This window comes from Amblyraja radiata, chromosome 46 (assembly GCF_010909765.2).
Source record: "Amblyraja radiata isolate CabotCenter1 chromosome 46, sAmbRad1.1.pri, whole genome shotgun sequence".
Lineage (NCBI taxonomy): Eukaryota > Metazoa > Chordata > Chondrichthyes > Rajiformes > Rajidae > Amblyraja > Amblyraja radiata.
In genome coordinates, this window is record NC_046001.1 from 7,043,173 (window position 1) to 7,062,596 (window position 19,424).

General features: G+C 39.6%; 1 protein-coding gene across 1 annotated transcript in view; it reads right to left on the reverse strand.

The window, feature by feature from the left end:
- The window catches only part of slc4a8 (solute carrier family 4 member 8), an 84,653-nt gene that overhangs the window by 15,460 nt on the left and 49,769 nt on the right, over positions 1–19,424 (reverse strand). Inside the window, exons 10-19 of the mRNA XM_033015545.1 lie at positions 14,166–14,312; positions 13,715–13,815; positions 12,265–12,439; positions 11,387–11,520; positions 10,256–10,501; positions 8,348–8,453; positions 7,124–7,285; positions 6,561–6,674; positions 4,705–4,866; positions 4,056–4,307 (exon numbers count right to left, since the gene is read on the reverse strand). Coding sequence (XP_032871436.1) covers positions 4,056–4,307; positions 4,705–4,866; positions 6,561–6,674; positions 7,124–7,285; positions 8,348–8,453; positions 10,256–10,501; positions 11,387–11,520; positions 12,265–12,439; positions 13,715–13,815; positions 14,166–14,312 — 1,599 coding nt within the window. The remainder of the gene's footprint in view (positions 1–4,055; positions 4,308–4,704; positions 4,867–6,560; positions 6,675–7,123; positions 7,286–8,347; positions 8,454–10,255; positions 10,502–11,386; positions 11,521–12,264; positions 12,440–13,714; positions 13,816–14,165; positions 14,313–19,424) is intronic.

Below are 19,424 nucleotides of genomic sequence, written 5' to 3' on the forward strand. Positions count from 1 at the left end.
ATAACAAAACTCAAAGATTTTAGCTGTAAACATAGGGAGTAAAATAATAGTCAAGAGGGTTTATTCATCATATGCACTGGATATGAACCGGAAAATTGAAATTCTTACTTGCTGCAGCTTTACAGGCACATCAAATATTGTATTGTATTGTATTGTATATCTTTATTGTTATTTTCCTGAGTACTCACATACCCAGAGGAAACAAAAAAACGTTACTCAAACCAGTGTCCATTCAGTGTGCAGTAAAAAAGAAATAGAAATAAAAATACATATATCATGAACAAGTTTAACACTACTCTCAACTAAACATCAACAGGCATACAACAGTAAATTCAAATTTAAACAGTAAAACAATAGTAAATTTAAATGAAAATTGGCGACACGTTCAATCCATTAAAAACATCATGATTTTCTTCATAGCTGGACAGAAATGCTGGAGAAACTCAGTGGGTGAGGCAGCATCTATATAGATGCTGCCTCACCCGCTGAGTTTCTCCAACATTTTTGTCTACCTTCAATTTTCCAGCATCTGCAGTTCCTTCTTAAACATGATATTCTTCATGATATACATCAGTCTGAAGAAGGGTCTCGACCCGAAATGTCGCCTATTTCCTTCGCTCCATAGATGCTGCCTCACCCGCTGAGTTTCTCCAGCATGTTTGTCTACCTATGATATTCTTGCTGTCAACTAATGAGCCACTGGATTGATTAACAAATTATCTAGATTTCCATATACTCAATATGAAAGTTTATTGTGATGGCCCAATAGTCAGGAATTGGATTGATTTATTTCAGCAGCAAATAATTTGATAATACATTCAGTATACCAAATTAAATGTGCTTGTGCGGTATAAATGCATTATTTATTTGAGATGCACATTTTGCAACAAACTATTTATTCTGGAATTCATGTTGTGCGGAATTTAAGTTTGGTTCAATCAAACTTCAAAGAATTTGCAATTGATAAAAGCTGGAACTTGCCGTCATACTTTTTAATCCATTGAGTTGCAGAATTGGTTAGATCAAAAGATCCTTGTCTACTAACGTGATGCTTCAAACTTAAAGCACACGGCATTGGGGGTTCAGTATTGATGTGGATAGAGAACTGGCTGGCAAACAGGAAGCAAAGAGTAGGAGTAAACGGGTCCTTTTCACAATGGCAGGCAGTGACTAGTGGGGTACCGCAAGGCTCAGTGCTGGGATCCCAGCTATTTACAATATATATTAATGATCTGGATGAGGGAATTGAAGGCAATATCTCCAAGTTTGCGGATGACACTAAGCTGGGGGGCAGTGTTAGCTGTGAGGAGGATGCTAGGAGACTGCAAGGTGACTTGGATAGGCTGGGTGAGTGGGCAAATGTTTGGCAGATGCAGTATAATGTGGATAAATGTGAGGTTATCCATTTTGGTGGCAAAAACAGGAAAGCAGACTATTATCTAAATGGTGGCCGACTAGGAAAAGGGGAGATGCAGCGAGACCTGGGTGTCATGGTACACCAGTCATTGAAAGTGGGCATGCAGGTGCAGCAGGCAGTGAAGAAAGCGAATGGTATGTTAGCTTTCATAGCAAAAGGATTTGAGTATAGGAGCAGGGAGGTTCTACTGCAGTTGTACAGGGTCTTGGTGAGACCACACCTGGAGTATTGCGTACAGTTTTGGTCTCCAAATTTGAGGAAGGACATTATTGCCATAGAGGGAGTGCAGAGAAGGTTCACCAGACTGATTCCTGGGATGTCAGGACTGTCTTATGAAGAAAGACTGGATAGACTTGGTTTATACTCTAGAATTTAGGAGATTGAGAGGGGATCTTATAGAAACTTACAAAATTCTTAAGGGGTTGGACAGGCTAGATGCAGGAAGATTGCTCCCGATGTTGGGGAAGTCCAGGACAAGGGGTCACAGCTTAAGGATAAGGGGGAAATCCTTTAAAACCGAGATGAGAAGAACTTTTTTCACACAGAGAGTGGTGAATCTCTGGAACTCTCTGCCACAGAGGGTAGTCGAGGCCAGTTCATTGGCTATATTTAAGAGGGAGTTAGATGTGGCCCTTGTGGCTAAGGGGATCAGAGGGTATGGAGAGAAGGCAGGTACGGGATACTGAGTTGGATGATCAGCCATGATCATATTGAATGGTGGTGCAGGCTCGAAGGGCCGAATGGCCTACTCCTGCACCTAATTTCTATGTTTCTATGTTTCTGTTACACAAATCACATTTTGATCTCCATCAAAGCAACAAGATTGATGACAGCATAAAAGGATACTTTATATTTAATTCACTCTGGAATAAACATTCAAGTAGAAACTATTCCACTTTGGTAGAAATTACCAAAATAAAATTCAATCCATTACTGGCATTGTCTATTATATTTACTCATTATAAAATTTCTGCTTATCACCTCCTAATCTTTGTTATCCACGTTTATATTTAGTTGTAACTTCATACAAGCTTTGGCTGGTAGATTCAATGGCTCATACATGATGCCTATTCAAAGGATATAGTGTATACTGTGCATCGCAGTTCTAAATTTAATCAAGTACATTATGTGTCCAATTTGCAGCATCAATGTAAAAGACAAATTTGTGAAAAAGGCAAAAGCCCAGAAACTGGATCACATAGCCTTTTGTTTATGGTTGCTAACCAGGGAAAATTAGGTTCACCCAGCTTAATGCATTTCAGCAATTATTTCCAGGCAAATATTATATTGGTCACACAATTGGACTGGGTATTTTCATGCACAATCCACTTTAGCAAGCTCAAATTATTCCAGGCATCAGTTGCTCTCCTTTAATGATGCACACATTTCCACCCATACAGTCATAGACTGAGCTCAAAGCTCCATATAATGACAGGAGTGGAGAGGCTCAGTCAAACCAGGGGCAGTTGACTAGTTTGTGGCATTTATTTCTATCTAAAGGTACGCTGCTATCATGACCAGGTAGCATTTGAACTGACTAGTGGTTGATCAGAAACCTTTTGCATATGGTCTTCGAGAACTGTTCTCTCCGAGAAGTTCAAGGTCAGGTTGACTCAACGTCCCCCCACAAAATCTATCCAAGCAGCTGCAGCAGATCGCTGCATGTCTCCCAATTTTCTGCCTCCCTCTGTGCTGTATTTAATAATAAATAATTTAATCTCGCTTTGATTTCAATGAGAAACATATGGCATCTCAGGAGTTGATTTGTCAGCTTTGCTGGCTCCCCAAGAATTTAGGCAGCCATTGAATGCATTTGTGTATCCACAAAGGCTTCCTTTATGAACCCATTCTATTTTCAGTCTAAAGGGACCACGTCAGTCAGAAACCACAACTTGAACTTAAAGTCAATTAAATAGCAAGATGGCTGAATGTAGAATGGAAATTAGATCTAAAGATTTGCCAACAGATAATTAATGTCAAATATTGATAACAAGGAACACGATAATTCTAAACAAATATACATTTCATAATGAAATTAAAAGATAATATTTATTCAAATTACCCGACTGCCATGGTGGGATTCAAACTCATCTTTCCAGAACAATAACTCGGGCTTGTGACCGCGGGTAATTGAACTACTGTTTTGCTGTACATCACATACTTGCAACATACTTTCACCAGACAGGGCTATTTATCTGTAGACGTTGGAAACATCCGTGCTTTATAACACATTATCAATTTCATTTAATGTTAAAATGCTAAAAATCTATTACAAGCAAAGCTGGGAGATTAGGCTATTTGGATGTGTTGCTCCATCTTGCCCTCTCATTACCTACCCACAGCCAACACAAATGGCAGCCCACCTGTGAAACACCAGGAAATTAGGACACAACAGTCCGTAATTTGAAAAAAAATGTTCAATTAGAAATGTGGTTATGAACCTCTTTAGTTACATTGCAGTTTATTTCTAAAGTTTTAAGTTTGTTAAATCAATTGGATTTTGAGCTGGTATTTTTCTTTGCAAGCATTAAACAGAATTTGTTATAATCTAATTAAAAGTCTGGTTTGTATTTCACACTACATTATAAACAAATTTACAGCGCCAACCAGTTGCTTAATACTTCCACTATTGACCTACCCTTAAGAAAGTCGTCATAAAGACCGAGCAGCCCATGAGAACGAAGATCATCAGACCGGTGACACGTTGTTCTCGAATACCGAGGAATTTTGGCTGTTCACCAGGAGCTGAACATTCTGATTCCAGCTTCAGACTGTTCACGTGAGAGATGGAGAGAACAGTTGCTGCGACAAACCATGGCAGGCCCATGATTGAACACACACCCAACATTACAGCCACTATCAGGAGGTCAAGGTGATAGCCGCATCCTTTCTATGGAGAGGAAAAACAAATTAATTAGAATCTAAATTGTGACCAACTGCCTACAACGGCACAGGAACAGACCCTTCAGCCTACGAGTTTGGTGCTGACCATGTCAGTTTAAACTGTGTATCTACCTGATACCGTCTCTATCCATCCATTCCCTGCCTGCTCATGCATCCACTGAACATGAAATGTCACTGAAACATTGTTATTATAAAGTTCTTGCACACATTTTAAAACCAAAGCAGTCAACTTAAAGATTAAAATGCAGCTTTCAATTGTACATTCCACTAATATTGCAATGGATGCAGACAAATCCAATCCGCACAACACTAAACTATCAATTACTTTAAATTATCTGTAAATTTCATTTACAAAAAACTTAAACATTAGTAAGAATTCATACTTTCAGCTTGTGTTCCTTCCTATTTATTATGACAGCAGTGATCTGTTGGTCCATGAAAATAAGAATAGTACAGAGTAGAGCTGGGATAATGGCAGCAATGACAGTCCACCAGGGATTTGGGCCGATGGGACTAATTAGCCATCCTCGATCATCTCTTGTTGGCTGCAAATGAACACACAGTACAAGGATCAGAATTTTGATTTTAATTTCAAAGATATTTTTGCAAATTACTGGCATCAGTGCAATCTTACACCCTCTCATTAGCAACATATATCCGAGGAGAGTGTACAGTATGTTAATACTGTAGTTTCCCTTTGCAGATGTCATCAAATTGACTACTGTCGTCAGCCAAATTTTGAAGTTATTCAACTGCATTTCTAGTTTGGTGGCTCTCACCATGGCTATAATATTACCCTGCATATAATAATAATAATAATAATAATAATCTTTATTGTCATTGTACAAGACAACAAAATTTTGTTGGAGCAGTCCTCCAGCTGCACAGGAATATGAGTATAAAAATAAGTTTAAAAAAGAAAGTAAACATTAAAAAAAACACGAAAAACACTAAAAATCGGCAACTAGAGGGAGAGCTCCGAGCCGCTGCGACTGTGCGCGCCGCCATCTTGTCTATACATATATTAAGCGTTGTGTGCTCAGTGCCTTCCTTTCCACTCCAAGCAGAAACCGAGATTGAATGGCTTCAGACATATTCTTGGAGTCACTTGGGACAAATCAACAATGAGATCTTTCTCAACAACTGAACCAGCCTACTGTCCATATAGATCTCTTCAGAATGCTCATCAGCTTTGCTGCATGAGACATAGATCACGTGTCTTTGTGGCATGTGGAAACAAAGAACTGCAGATGGGTCTCGACCCACAACGTCACCTATCCATGTTCTGCAGAGATGCTGCCTGACCTACTGTGTTACTCTAGCACTGAGTCCTTTCGCCTTTGTAGCATGTCTGCCATAGACTCTGCGGCAGGGCCATCTGTCATGTAAAAGGTCAGAGCTCCGATACAGCAAAGTCGGGCAAGATTTTAATTCTATATTCCCACTAACTGGAAGAACCCTCTGCACAATTGCTCAGTCTGGTCAAAGCTACTGCAATTACTACAGAGACCCAGGAAGTAGTGTGTTGCAAACTCCATTTGGCAATTAGATTTGCAGCTACAATGGAAGGTTTGTCATTTATGATTCAGATCTTCTCCCACTGGTAAGCAGCACAGATCAAATGACCTGTTGCAATGGTTCAAGATGCACAAGTTGCCAGAATTGGAGGTGTTTTTGAGGGGTGGGGGTATGTGCACAGTTAAAAAAAAGATGGAGGGGTCACACAAATAAAGAAGGGCATAGATCATGAAGGGATTTTAAATTCAAGCCTGTATTTTAAAACTGAAGCATTAGTTCATTGGGAAAGCATCAGTTAACAGGCATTATGGGTGAAGGGCAGAAGGGACAATGCAGGCTTGGACAGAAGCAGCGGAACATTGTACAGGTAATCTGTGGTCAGGTACATTCCTCATCGTTGCTTTCTTTTCCAATTTTATATATTGAATGAATACATTCCTCTGGGTAATCTTTCAGATTATCACCACCGGCTAAGTAATTAAATCTAAACTGTTTGGTCTGAGATTCAGTAAATGATACGCTATTGTAGAATAAGATTATTTTACAAATGTGCGTTCTGTTTATCCATACCCCTTAGAATACAAAGTACCTTGTACTCATTATTATCATTACACATGCCCATCGCACTGCAGCCTTTACTTTGCTCGTCTCAAACTAATTACCAATTACTTATTCCTTTGAGTATCTCGAACAGTCTTCCAAATGATGTTTATTTTGTTACCTTAAAGATGCTGGGAACTTGAAGCTTTGGTGATGGTATTCCCAGGACATAGTCAATAAGAACCATGAAGAAGATGGTCAGGAAAACAGCAAAATCACTTATCATTGATCGCACCTGCCAGTAAATATAATTAATGAACAAAACAGTGTTACTGGCCATCAGGAATAATAAATGGGAGAATATTTTTCAAATAAAAGTCAAGTTTGTCAACGATCATTTCTAGCTTCATGTAATAAATGGTATCCAGAATCAAATGGAGAAAAATAATTAACAGCATAGCCTTGGCTAAATGTAATTTCATCCAAAGGAATGCATTATAAATAATGGTCTACCCTTATTCGGTAAAATTCTCTTTCTAGTGATGGCCTTTACCAAACCAAAGTATTCCATTAGAAGTCGGGAACAAGACCATATACATGTCCTTGTATTCATAAGAGCTACATTCATTACTTGGTATTCTTTGTTTAAATAAAAACAGCCTTATGTGGTAAATAAGAATCTGTAAAACTCTTGACAAATATCATTTTGTTTAATAGAAAATGAGATGAAGAAATTATACATACCTTAGTTGGGAAATAGTGACTTGTTTTAAACTGTTTGAGGAACCCTGATAGGGTAAATGTAGAAAAGAATAGTATTACAGACCAGAAGAGGACATCTGGGGTGTGTGGTCCATGAGGTCCACACGAAGGGCCAACAAATTCACCGTGAAATGTCCTGCAGTCCTAAATGATGAAGAACAGCAAACAGATCATATTAAACATGTTGCAGTAGACGACATTTTGGAGCACCGTTGCATTGGTTTCTTCACTGTATGGAACTGTATTACACCACTGAAGTAATCTTCAGAGACAGGACCAGGTTATGACATCTACAGTATGAAGTGTTTTTCACATGATATCACTACAAAAGTCTTCCTTATGTAATCCTCACCCATCTCTCACATTAACAGGACTGGCCAGCAAAGAGGAAATATCCGACTGACCCTGCCTTAGGTAGAAGCAGTGTCATGTACTCTCTACCATCCATTTATTGATCAACAACTTTCTCCTGAATTTGACTTTTATCCTTGCACCACGGAAAAAAAATAGCAGAGAACCTGGGCCTTGCTCATAATGTAGTTTCCCCAAAGCGCTGTGGCAGTAAGTAGAAGGTTCCACAGGAATTAATGTTACATTTGCTGAATAATTCAATTTACAAAATAAACACAAACATTCAATAGTAGAATCCATTAGTGTTTACCATCTCAAGTTCATTTACATTACACACATAACTATTGCTGAATGAAAATGTTTATAAGTTGATCTAGTCAGATACAGCACAGAAAAGCCCACCAAGTCTGTGCCAACCATGAGTTTACACTAATCCCATAATGACACAATTTATTCCCCAGACATTCCCATCAACTCCCCCAATTTTTGCCAAAGATATTAAACCCACACAAATATCAGAATACGTAGCACCTAAACGTAATCCTCCATAGCTATTAATGATAATAATTATGCTTGACCACTCTCTTCAATTTTAAATCCCTGACTATCTTTAAAACAATTGAATATCCACTCCCTGTAATTAGCAGCCCGCCTACAAAATTACAGCAAAAGAGAGTCAAGAGTGCTTTATTGGCCACAATAGCCATGAAAACTTAATTTTAAAGACACAGTGTGTTATCTATTACGTTCTTCACAACATTAGCAGTGCTAATCAATAGACTGTTCATAATCCCCCTTCAATCGTACTCTTAATCATTTCCTAAACACAACCAATCGACATTCACTTTAACTTACACTGACAGTCAGATTTGCCCAAGGGACCGATGATTTTGTAATATTTTGCATCTCCCAGTACACCATAGTTCTGTTGTTAGGATTATGAGGCTCTGCGCATACACAGCTACAAACAGAAACAGAAAATTACATACAAGATACATTAATGTGCCCAGATGAATGTGTGGTTTTCAACATGAACCAATCTTAACCAAATTATTGGCAGGAAAGAAATTAATATATTTCACTCAGTGAAAATAGTTTTGTTTTAATTTGGAGAAAATAGTGTCCCCTTAAAATCACCGGTCACAAAAGCAGAGTTTGCAATGCCCACTGATTGTGCTCGATGGGGGCACTTTAATACTTAAAGTAGGATCCATGGTACATGCACATAGCTCTGAGATATGCCAACTGGAAAATGAAAGTGCACACATTTCAATTCTACAAGCATTTTGTATTTTGCACTTTTGAGTCGGCTGTGGAGGTCAAATCATTGGGGGGGGGGGGGTTTAAGGTGGAGATTGACAGATTCTTGATTAGTGAGGGTGTCAAGGGTTATGGGGAGAAGGCAGAAGAATGGGGTTGAGGGGAAAGATAAGTCAGCCATGATTGAATGACGGAGTAGACTCAATGGGCCGAATGGCCTAATTCTGCTCCTGTTTGAACTTCTGAAATCAATTGCTCCCATATATGGATGCATTGGCATGCATTCACCAAGGACATAGCACAACTGGGAGAATACGCAGAAGGGCAGTGATGCAGGACAAACTGTTAGAAGTGTTCTCAATAGGAAGCACAATCTGCCTGAGATGTTCAGACAGTAACATGTTCAGGCAAGTGGGACTAGTGTAGCTGGGACATTGCTGTTTCCACATTGTATCACTCTATGATTCTCTCTATGACTCTATAACTCTCTGAACTGAAGTTCAACATAAACATGTGTAAGAAATGTGCACAAGACAGGAGTCCCTGAACGAAATTTACCTAGTGCTGCAATCATAACATCAGCCTTTGCAGGGCAAAGCGTGCATTGGCTGTGCCTGTGAAGGTGGCAGTGATGATGAACTTCTGTCCATTTGAATCCTTCCAGGATAGAACTGGGGATATTTTCAAACAATTAGCCTTAGCTGGGACTGTGACCTTCCCATGGTAGAGGCCACCAGCTACCAAAACAGTAGCTTAAGAGCAGGACATACAGGCACAGTATATGGGAGTCTGGGAAAGTGGCGAGAAAGACAGGGTGAAGGGAGGAAGTGGAACCTGGCAACCTTTCCTCATGTTGCATGTGAAGGATTAATCTGACATAGCAGTGATTGCAATTCCAATTCAGCATAGGTTCCCACAGTCACATTATAATCTTGACCACAATGTAAAAACACATCACAACAAAGATTTAAAATAAGCGTAATCACAGTTTTTAATCTATTGCAAATCTACAAGCTATTTCACACCAATTACACTGCCACATTTCCCAAGGTCCCAGTTTCCAAGTGCCTTTGCAGTGTTCCTGTGCAGAGCTGCCCTACACGACCATTATTTTCAGGAGGCGATTGCAAGAGATTTTGTTGCTCTATCTTGAGCAGCTAAGAGCCCCGAAGGCCCAGCATCAGTTTGCCACGGCTGGGAGGAAAGTAATCTAGCCTAGGTCTGGGTCATCCAGAGTTTTTGGTTCGGGAAGACTCAAAGTATGGAAGATGGAAGAGAAAGTAAAATGCGATTTTAGCACGAGGTAGATATTCAATGACTTTTTGCTGGGTCCATAATGAAACAGAATTTAAATTGTTATGGTGAAATATCTGTCCAATACTCAGTCTTGGCTCATACTTCAAAAATAATAATTCAACTTAAGTACAGCAACTGGCTCCCATGGAATGCTAACACTGCAGAAACAGAGAACATTTGACAAGGAAGAAAAACTATGATGCTTACAAGTATTGAGTAAGCTGGTCCAGATCTGAATGCATATTGAAAGAGTAGATTTCTCCCAAATGGATCAGCTTTTCCAGAGCTTCATAGATGAAAATAATACAGATGAGAGAGGCAAATGCCTCCTCTGTAAATCGAGTTATGTAACAGACAAGAGAGCTTGCATCTGTGGCAACAAGCAAGATACACATGAATGATGTCCAGAGTCCAATAGTCGTTCTCAAAGAAAGGTAGGATAAGTTATAGTCCCTATGAACAGGAGAGATAAATGTTTTTAATTAGAAACAGGTGAAATTAGATTTAGTGGTGAACATATCTGAATTCCAGGCAACATCATCAAACTCAGAAATGCCATTCCAAGCAAATATGTTCTGCAGTCGAGGAGTGAGAGATGGTGAATTATTATCTTTGTGCTATACTTTATTCCCAAAATCTGGATATACAGGTGTTAATTTATGTTAGGATGTATTAAATTGTATTGATTCAGCAGGAGTGGGGGTCTACTGATCTCACCAGATCAATGAAGACATTGAAGGAACTCATTGGGAGAGAGATAGAATCTAACAAGGTGAAAAAAACAATAATACCAGAGAAATGAGAAAACCTCTATGTCCACTGTTAATGCTCAAGAAGGAACTGCAGATGCTGGAGAATCGAAGGTAGACAAAATTGCCGGAGAAACTCAGTGGGTGCGGCAGCATCTATGGAGCGAAGGAAATAGGCAACGTTTCGGCCCGAAACGTTGCCTATTTCCTTCGCTCCATAGATGCTGGCACACCCGCTGAGTTTCTCCAGCAATTTTGTCTACCCACTGTTAATGCTGCTCCCTCACCTAATTATCTTAGTAATCTCTCCTTCTGTCACACTCACTATTGCAATAAAATCTTAGACAACCGGAACTGGACCGAAAAAAAAAGAATCACAAGTTAATCAGAAAATTCAAACAGTTTACCAATGGGAAAACTTGTTGGCCAGAGCTTTTCAAATTGGACTCCAGGATCCAGAATGTCACGGAATTCACATAATCATTAGATTTATCTTCTATTCATAGTTGCTGATTTACTGCTATATTTTCATTTCAGGCAACTTGCAGTAACTGCAGTTTTATTAACCCCTCTGTTAATAGTTACTTACTTGCAGAATTTGTACAAAATCTTTTCAAACACTAGCACAGGACCTGTACTGCCCAATATAGTGAGAGGTTGCCCAGCAAAGATAGAATAAGCAATTCCAGTCATAGATGCCCCAAACAAGGACTCGATCGCGCTCTGGAGAGGAAATCCACAAATTAATTGTAGGTAATGGCATCAGAAACAATTTGGGGGGGGGAGGGGGGAGGGGGGAGGGGGGAGTGGGAGAGGGGGGGAAGGGGGGCTGGGGGAAAATACAGTTATCATATTACTAAATGTCTTTATGAATATCTGTGTTTAGTAAATAGCCCACAAGTTAAACTAAAGCTTCAGAAAAACCATCGGCCAGACCCCAATCAGAGTATTATTCCAATACTGGGTACCCCATATCAGGAAGAAATTCAAGAGTGGTTGCAAAGGAGATTCAATGATGTATTGCCAAGGATGTGGGACTTGAGTTGTATGGAAAGATTAGAACTTAGATTTACATCAATCTAAGAAATGATTTGATAGACGCCTTAGTAGGTTAATTGGCTATGAATGTAGATGTAAAAAGGTAGAATTTAAGCAAGTTGATGGGAATGTGGGAAGAAGAAATAAAATGTGATTAGCATAGGATTGGTACACATGGGCGTTTGATAGTCAGCATGGATTGGGTGGGATGAAGGGACTGTCTCCATGCTATGTGACTGAGTTTTGCAAAGCAATTACTGTTTTTGCAAATTCATCAATTACTTTCACATCTCAAATTTCCCAAACCTGACATTTCCATCTCAGTGATATTTCATTTTTCCAAAGATTAATCCTCCCGTTTGTTAAGCAGGGTATTAAAATGGCACCAAATTAGCAATTTAAATGCATCAACATCCTCGACATTCTTACTATGCATCCATCTGTTGCTTCTCCCAAGAGGCCACCAAATGTGATAACAGGGGACATGCAGGCACAGTACAGGAACAGGAAGGATGCCACACACTGCAAGTTAAAGGCATCCCTGAAGTCACTCCAGAAACAAGGCAGCTTCCGCTTAATGTCAAGGATCAAACCCCCAAACGGCCTGGAAGAATTGAAATAAATCACATGAAACAAAAAAGATTCCAACAGCCAGTTACTTCAGGACAATAAAAAACAGTGCGTTAAATGCCAATGACCAGTCGGTTAAATGGTATAGAATAGGAAAGGTACGATAAAACGACATCATCTTGAACACACTTTGAAAGTGGTAGTAGTTCCACACAGTTTTATAATATTCAATAATTGACATAATAAAAATAATTAAAATTGGCCCCAATTTGACACATTAAATTTAAAAAGTTCAGATGGGTTGGACATTTGCAGAAATGTAAAGTTGCTAAAGGCTTATAGTAAGGATAGAAATACTGGTGGAAATCTAAAAAACAAAAATGATGGTTATCCAGAAGAAATCAGAGTTATTAGAACAGCCCCAACCAAAATATTCCAGCATCAAATTCTTCACTAAACCTACTTGCTTGCTTAATCTCTGCATTTATATGTTGTATTACTTCATAGCTGTAACCAGTGGGCACGTACAAAATACCCACTGGAATCTTAATTCCTTTTCTATTTCTTTCTTCCACATGTAAAATGTCCACTGCCGGATATGTTACTTCCTACTCTCGACCATTTTACTTTATCACCTGATATGTTTGGAGTTTTCACTATTATTGTTGACCCATTCAGATTTCTAATGGAGACTTTCATTGTGGAATATGAGAAGAGTAATTAGTCCAGTGCCCTTATGAACTACATCACTTGACACAATAAGCATGCGCCATGGCGGTTGTACTGAATGGGATTCAAGATCTGATTGGTACAGTGGCCAAGTACAAAGCACAAATTGAGCCCAAACAAAAAAAAAACAGGTACTAGTTTCAAAAGACTTACAAACTTCAAATACTGTTGCTGATATTAAGTCAATAGGGTAAACATTTATTTCTTAAAGACTTGAATGTGCATAGGGGTGCTTTGTTTTGATTGAATCGGAAAGTTTTACAAATTCAGTGTCGGTGAACAGAGAAGGAAAAAGTTTTGAACTTCCATAATCTCTGGTGGAGTCATTTTCTTGAGGCCACGAGGCATAACGCAATCTAGATCCAAACCTTGCCATATGTCTCTCAGTCACATCAAACATCTGCACAGGTTCCAGTCAAGATCACGGCAATAGCACGCACTATAACAGTGGTCATTTAGCTGAAGTTTACAATTTGCATAGAGGAAGGAAGGAGAGAGACTGAGTGTGGTAGGTTGAGAATGAGTTCAACAGAGAGAAGTTAAATTAATAAACAATACCATACAAGAAGCTACAACAAACCTTCCTGTGTGCTGCAGTTCAGGACCAGTGTGGCCCACTTGTGGTTCGTGCTCAACGTGGAATGCATTACCATTTGGGATCCCTGGTTGCTTCCGTTTCTCCTATTATACAAATGGAGGTATGACTGAGACATGGCACAGTGAAACGTAATTTCCACATAGTCTCCAAAGATTCTGCAGGTCTGTAGATAGTCCGTGTAGGAATGCTACACACCTTCAATGTGATGAAGCAATTATCCCAGATTATAAGTTTAATATTTTTTTTAATGTTTAAATGCAAAATGCCTTCTGATCCCCTTTTGATAGCTCAGCATATCTCTATAGTCCCAATTGTTATTGCATTATTGTGATTTACAGTTCAATTTGCTGGTGGCACACGTGGACAACAAAAACAAAATAGTGCACAAGTACCCTCTTCAAAGATTTCAGCGATTGCGATGGAAAGGCTGTACCTGAGATGGAACGTTTTTTGGCGGTTCAATTCGGATGGAGGGGTCCCATTCACCAGGGGGGAGAACAGTCACCTGATCAAGAAATTCATCAATTCCAGCAAGAAGATCACTGCGATCCTTTGCTTTGTAGGCTACATCATGAAAAATCTGAAATGCAGGCAAAAAGATTATTTTTCAGATTAGTCTTTTTATTAAAGTGAAGTGTATGATAATGACTATTTTGAATGCCACTTGTTAAGATTAATAAAAGATCTGCAATTCTTGTTTGTGGTCTGATCAGAAATCGAATTTAGTTTAATTTACCCGAAACGTCACCTATTCCTTCTCTCCATAGATGCCGCCTCACCCGCTGAGTTTCTCCAGCATTTTTGTCTACCTTTAGTTAATCAAGGTATCAGGTTAGTTTTGTTGTCAATCTGTTCTCAGTTTTATTTAATGATCGTGTTTCATGAAGCATCTTTGCAACTTGCTGTTTGGCAGAATTCCTCCACTCCAGCTGTGAGCAGAGTTTAAATTGGAGGAGACTATTCACTCTCTTTCACACTTCAACATTCACTCATGCTGCTCGTTTTATCAAGGATTTTCGATTTTAAATTCTCTGATCAGAGGTACCCCTGGAGGACATATTATGATTGTTTCAATCACACAAATAGTTCACAGAACATCATTAATTCTCAATACCTTGATCTGGCACTTTTCTCCTTGGGGGAAAAAATAAAAACTTCAAAAGAACCAATTTACTTTCTTTCCCAGATCTGATGAAGGGCTTTGAGCTGTAATGTTACCTCTGTTCCTCTTTCCACAAATGTTGCCTGACCTGCTCAACATTTCCTACATCTTGTCATTTTATCATTCACAAATATGCATTTTATAAAATGACGCCCTGTCATTTTGTGATGCACATCACTTATACTCCATTCCGCAGGGTCGTATTAACATGCAAATGCAACCCCAGATTGTGCCATCAGGCCTCTTCCACAACGTCATTGTCCCTCAACAATATTCAGTGGTCTGCTCTTGCTCTTCCGTCCAACTTCTCTCCTGTTACTTGTGTGTTAGCAGGTGTCAAAAGAAGTGCAAAAATATAGATCTTACCTTTTCCACACTCACCAATCCAATACCCACATTCAGTTATTGATGCTGACAAATGAAAAAAAAACTGCTCTAACCTGGTGCTGGGCTGTATTATGTGCCCACAAGTCCACATGTACTTGTTTAATAATGGCTCAGTACAAATCCTATGCTAACACTATTCAACCAATATGGACTATAAACAATAGCAAAGGTGAAGGGGGGGGGGGTGATGAGAAGGAGAGTGTATGAATTCTTCTTCATCACTGAATCACAACCATTTCTCCAATACACAGGGCAGCACGGTGGTGTAGCAGAAGAGCTACTGCCTTACAGTGCCAGAGACCCTGGTTCGATCCTGACTACGGGTGCTTGTCTGCACAAAGTTTGTATGTTCCCCCCGTGACCATGTGATATTAATAGGCTAAATGAATGCTAGTTGTGCCTTCGGTTTCTGTCTATTATTGACAGTGCTAAAAACTGATTAGCTATTAGCTCTATCAGACTTTGATGCTGAGAGAAGGAAATATTGATAGTATGCAGGGGGAGGGGAAGGATAATCTTTTCTGAAATGAAAGGACTGATACTAAATTTCTGTGAAATAATGTGTTTTGAAGTGAATTCTATCACCATTTTTGGAATATTCATGACAAAATCCAAGTAAGCAGATATGGTAGAAAAATGGAACAAAAGATGTGCCCCTGGTTTTCACTCCAAGCCGCCCTTTGTTCCTGTCTTGCCTGCTAATTATCACCTTTCAAACAAATCAGCTGCAGATAAATGAGACAGACAAAATGGAACGTCAAAGTTTCTCCGTTTGCTGCCCACATCGAGTGTCAAGTGTCTGTGTGGGAACATTTCATTCCAGGAGGCTCCTTTTATTTTGCTTCTGCACCAATTTCTCCTTCGAGAGGGGGGGGGGGGGGGAACAACATGTTACTGTGCCTCGTTTGGTGAGACCATTGAACAACATCACTGCCCTGTAGTTCTTGGGGTGAGAATGGTTAATGAATGGCACATCTCTGAATTAAAGGGTAACATTTTTGGTAGAGTTCTGATTATAGATACTCCGATGTCTGTGTCTCCTGATCTCAATTTACCCGAGGGATTTCAGTACTTAATAAGTGAAATCTGGGCTGAAACTCCAGTTTCAGGGGGTCATCAACACCGCACAAAAAATCACTGGCTGCCCACTGCCTTCCCTGAAGGACATCTTCAGCTCTCGCTGCCTTGGCAGGGCTGCCAACATCCTGAAGGACCCTTCCCACCCTGGACACAACCTGTTCCACCTGCTGCCCTCTGGCAGACGGTACAGGTCTTTCAAAACTCGCACAAACAGACTCAGAGACAGCTTCTACCCCATAGCCATACGTGAACTTAACAATGCAAAATAAGAAATAACACTCACATTCAACTGAATGGTTCTACCTCAGCTGCTATTGTTATTTATCTGTAATTTTTTTATTTTTTTATTTTTTTTATATGTATATATTTTTGCCTTTTCTTATATATTTAAAATTGCTCTTATGAATCGCACCATGGGATTGACTTTTAAATTTTGTTGTACCATGTGCAATGACAATAAAGAGATTCATTCATTCATTCATTCATTCATTCATTCATATGTACCAGACACAAAGTGTTGGAGTAACTCGGTTGGTCAAGTAGCATCACTGCAGAAAATGGACAGGTGACCATCCGGTTGGGACCCTTCTTCAGATTGATTCTGGGGGGTCGGTTGGGGAAAGAGACTGGAAGCAATAAAGGATCAGGACAAAACAGGGCTGGCAACAGATGAGTATAAACCAGCATCTGCAGTTCATTTTTATTATATAATGTACCAGACCTTTTTTTGCCACATTTGGTTCCTCTATCTGCCATCTTGGAAAGTATCAAACGGAGTGAGTCAGGACCAGTGTTTAAGTGGGTGATACAAATACTGCTGTCCTTATTGTGTCCCATGTCTGCCTTTGTACTCTAATTTCCATGCAATTTACAGATTACATAGATTTTGGGGATTTTAAGCCAATCACACCAGGCACAAATCCTCTCTCCCCCCCCCCCCCACTTTGGAATAACAGCCTTTTTGAAAATGTCCCCCAGTGAGATTTGATTTAACTATTCAATTTTGGTGAGCAATAATCACAAACAAATTAAAGAATTGGACAGGTTAATTTACTGCTGGTTCATTTACTGCTGGAAAACTGAGCAATACTTAAAATTAAGCTATTTTTCATTTCTATTTCTGAATTTAAGAAATCTGTCTGTGCCAGGAGTGAGTTGGGTGCTGCATCAATTAGATGACTGTCAGCTTCATGACTGACAGTAGCTACAATCTACCACTGCTGCTTATGATGCGTTCTATTTGCATCACAGATTTAAGATAGAATTCCTGAACTGGTGACAAAACAAATGAGAAGTGCACTCTGCCTTTCGTACAGTGCTTTAAGCAATTTTCATTTAATATTTTTTAAACGGACATTTTTCGTATGGATATTATTTCTAATGAGATTCTAAAATGATTCATCCTTCACAAAATTTGAGTCAAGTTTGCTGGTGATGAGATCTTGCAAGATGTAAGGATCAGATACAATGCACCGCATTAAGTTTTTTTTTAAAGGAACTACCTATGGCCCAAAAGATTGCAGCTTTCATTCCATGGAAAAGCAAGTTTAGTTTAGTTGAGAGATACAGCGCGGAAACAGGCCCTTCAGCCCATGGAGCCCGCACCGACCAGCAATCCCCGCACATTAACACTACCCTATACACACACTAGGGACAATTTTTACATGTTTATACTAAGCCAATTAACCTACAAACCTGTATGTCTTTGGAGGGTGGGAGGAAACTGAAGATCTTTCAAGATCGTCAATTTAACTCTGACAAATATCTGGGCAGGCAAGCAAAGGTTTGGTCAGAAGACGCATCAAAGGTCATTCAGAGAGAGGGGTGCGGATGCAGGGTTGAAAATTCAAACTATAGTCCAGTCGGAGAAAATCTCAGAGTTTTGTTGGCAAGGCCATGAATCTGTTAATTGCATTTCACAATGACAATCCAAGTGAAACAAACAGACTGCAGTCAAATTAAAACAAGCCAACCAGTAAACCATCATATACTTTACCATGAGATGGCAAAAAGAAGGCATGTCAAGCAGGTTTTTAAAATGTCAGAGTGGAGCAGAAATCAAACAAAATATTGATTTACATTAGCAAATGTATTGGGAGAGTAGAATTAGAAGCTATCTCATTAAAATCACTCAGTGCTTTAGTCAAGCCACAAAATATTCAAGTGAAAACAATTCTAAACAACTGCAGATGCTAGGAAATTAAAGCAGACATGAAATGCTGTCAATACTCAGGTCAGGCAGCATATATGGGAAGAGAAACAGTTAACATTTCAGGTCTGAGACCCTTCATCAGCAATGAAAAGGAGTCAAAGAGAAGCTTGTTGAGCTGTAGGGAAGGTGGAGTGAGAGTGAGGGGTTATCTTTGATAATTAGGATCACCATGGTGAGAAGCTGCAAACAAAGTGATCAGTGAGCAATTGGGAGCAGTTAGCGAGACCAAGACCAAAGAATGCTGGAGTTGCAACAGGCAGAGCTATTTTCATTTCCACCAACCACTCTTTTTCCCTTCAATCCCAGGCGATGCAACACCACTTCTTCTCACCATCAACGGACCCAAACAGTTCTTCCAGTTCATGCATGTTTCTCTTGCACTTCCTCCAAAACTAGTGCACTGCATTCAGTGCTCACAATGTGATCTTCTCGACAATGGAGAAACCAAACGCAGATTAGGTGACCACATTGTGGAGCACCTGCATTCAATCTAAAGCTTCCCATTCTCCATCCGACTCTGACCTGTCGGTCTGTGACCTCCTGCACAGTCACAGTGAAGCCCAACACAAACTTGAAGAACAGCACCTCGTCTTCCATTTGTGCACGTTGCAGCCTTCTGGATTCATGTTGATCTCAAAACCTTGAGAGGCTCGATTTTGGTCTTTATCAGTCATCCATGTGTGAAATCAACTCATCCCCTTTGCTCCTCTTCTTTTCATCTCCTCTGCGAGTGGAGAACATGTCAAGCCTGACCTGCTGGCTGGAAGGGCCGAATGGCCTACTCCTGCTCCTATTGTTTATTGTCTATTGTCTTCCTGCTCTGCATTTCATAATGCCTTCATTCATTTGTG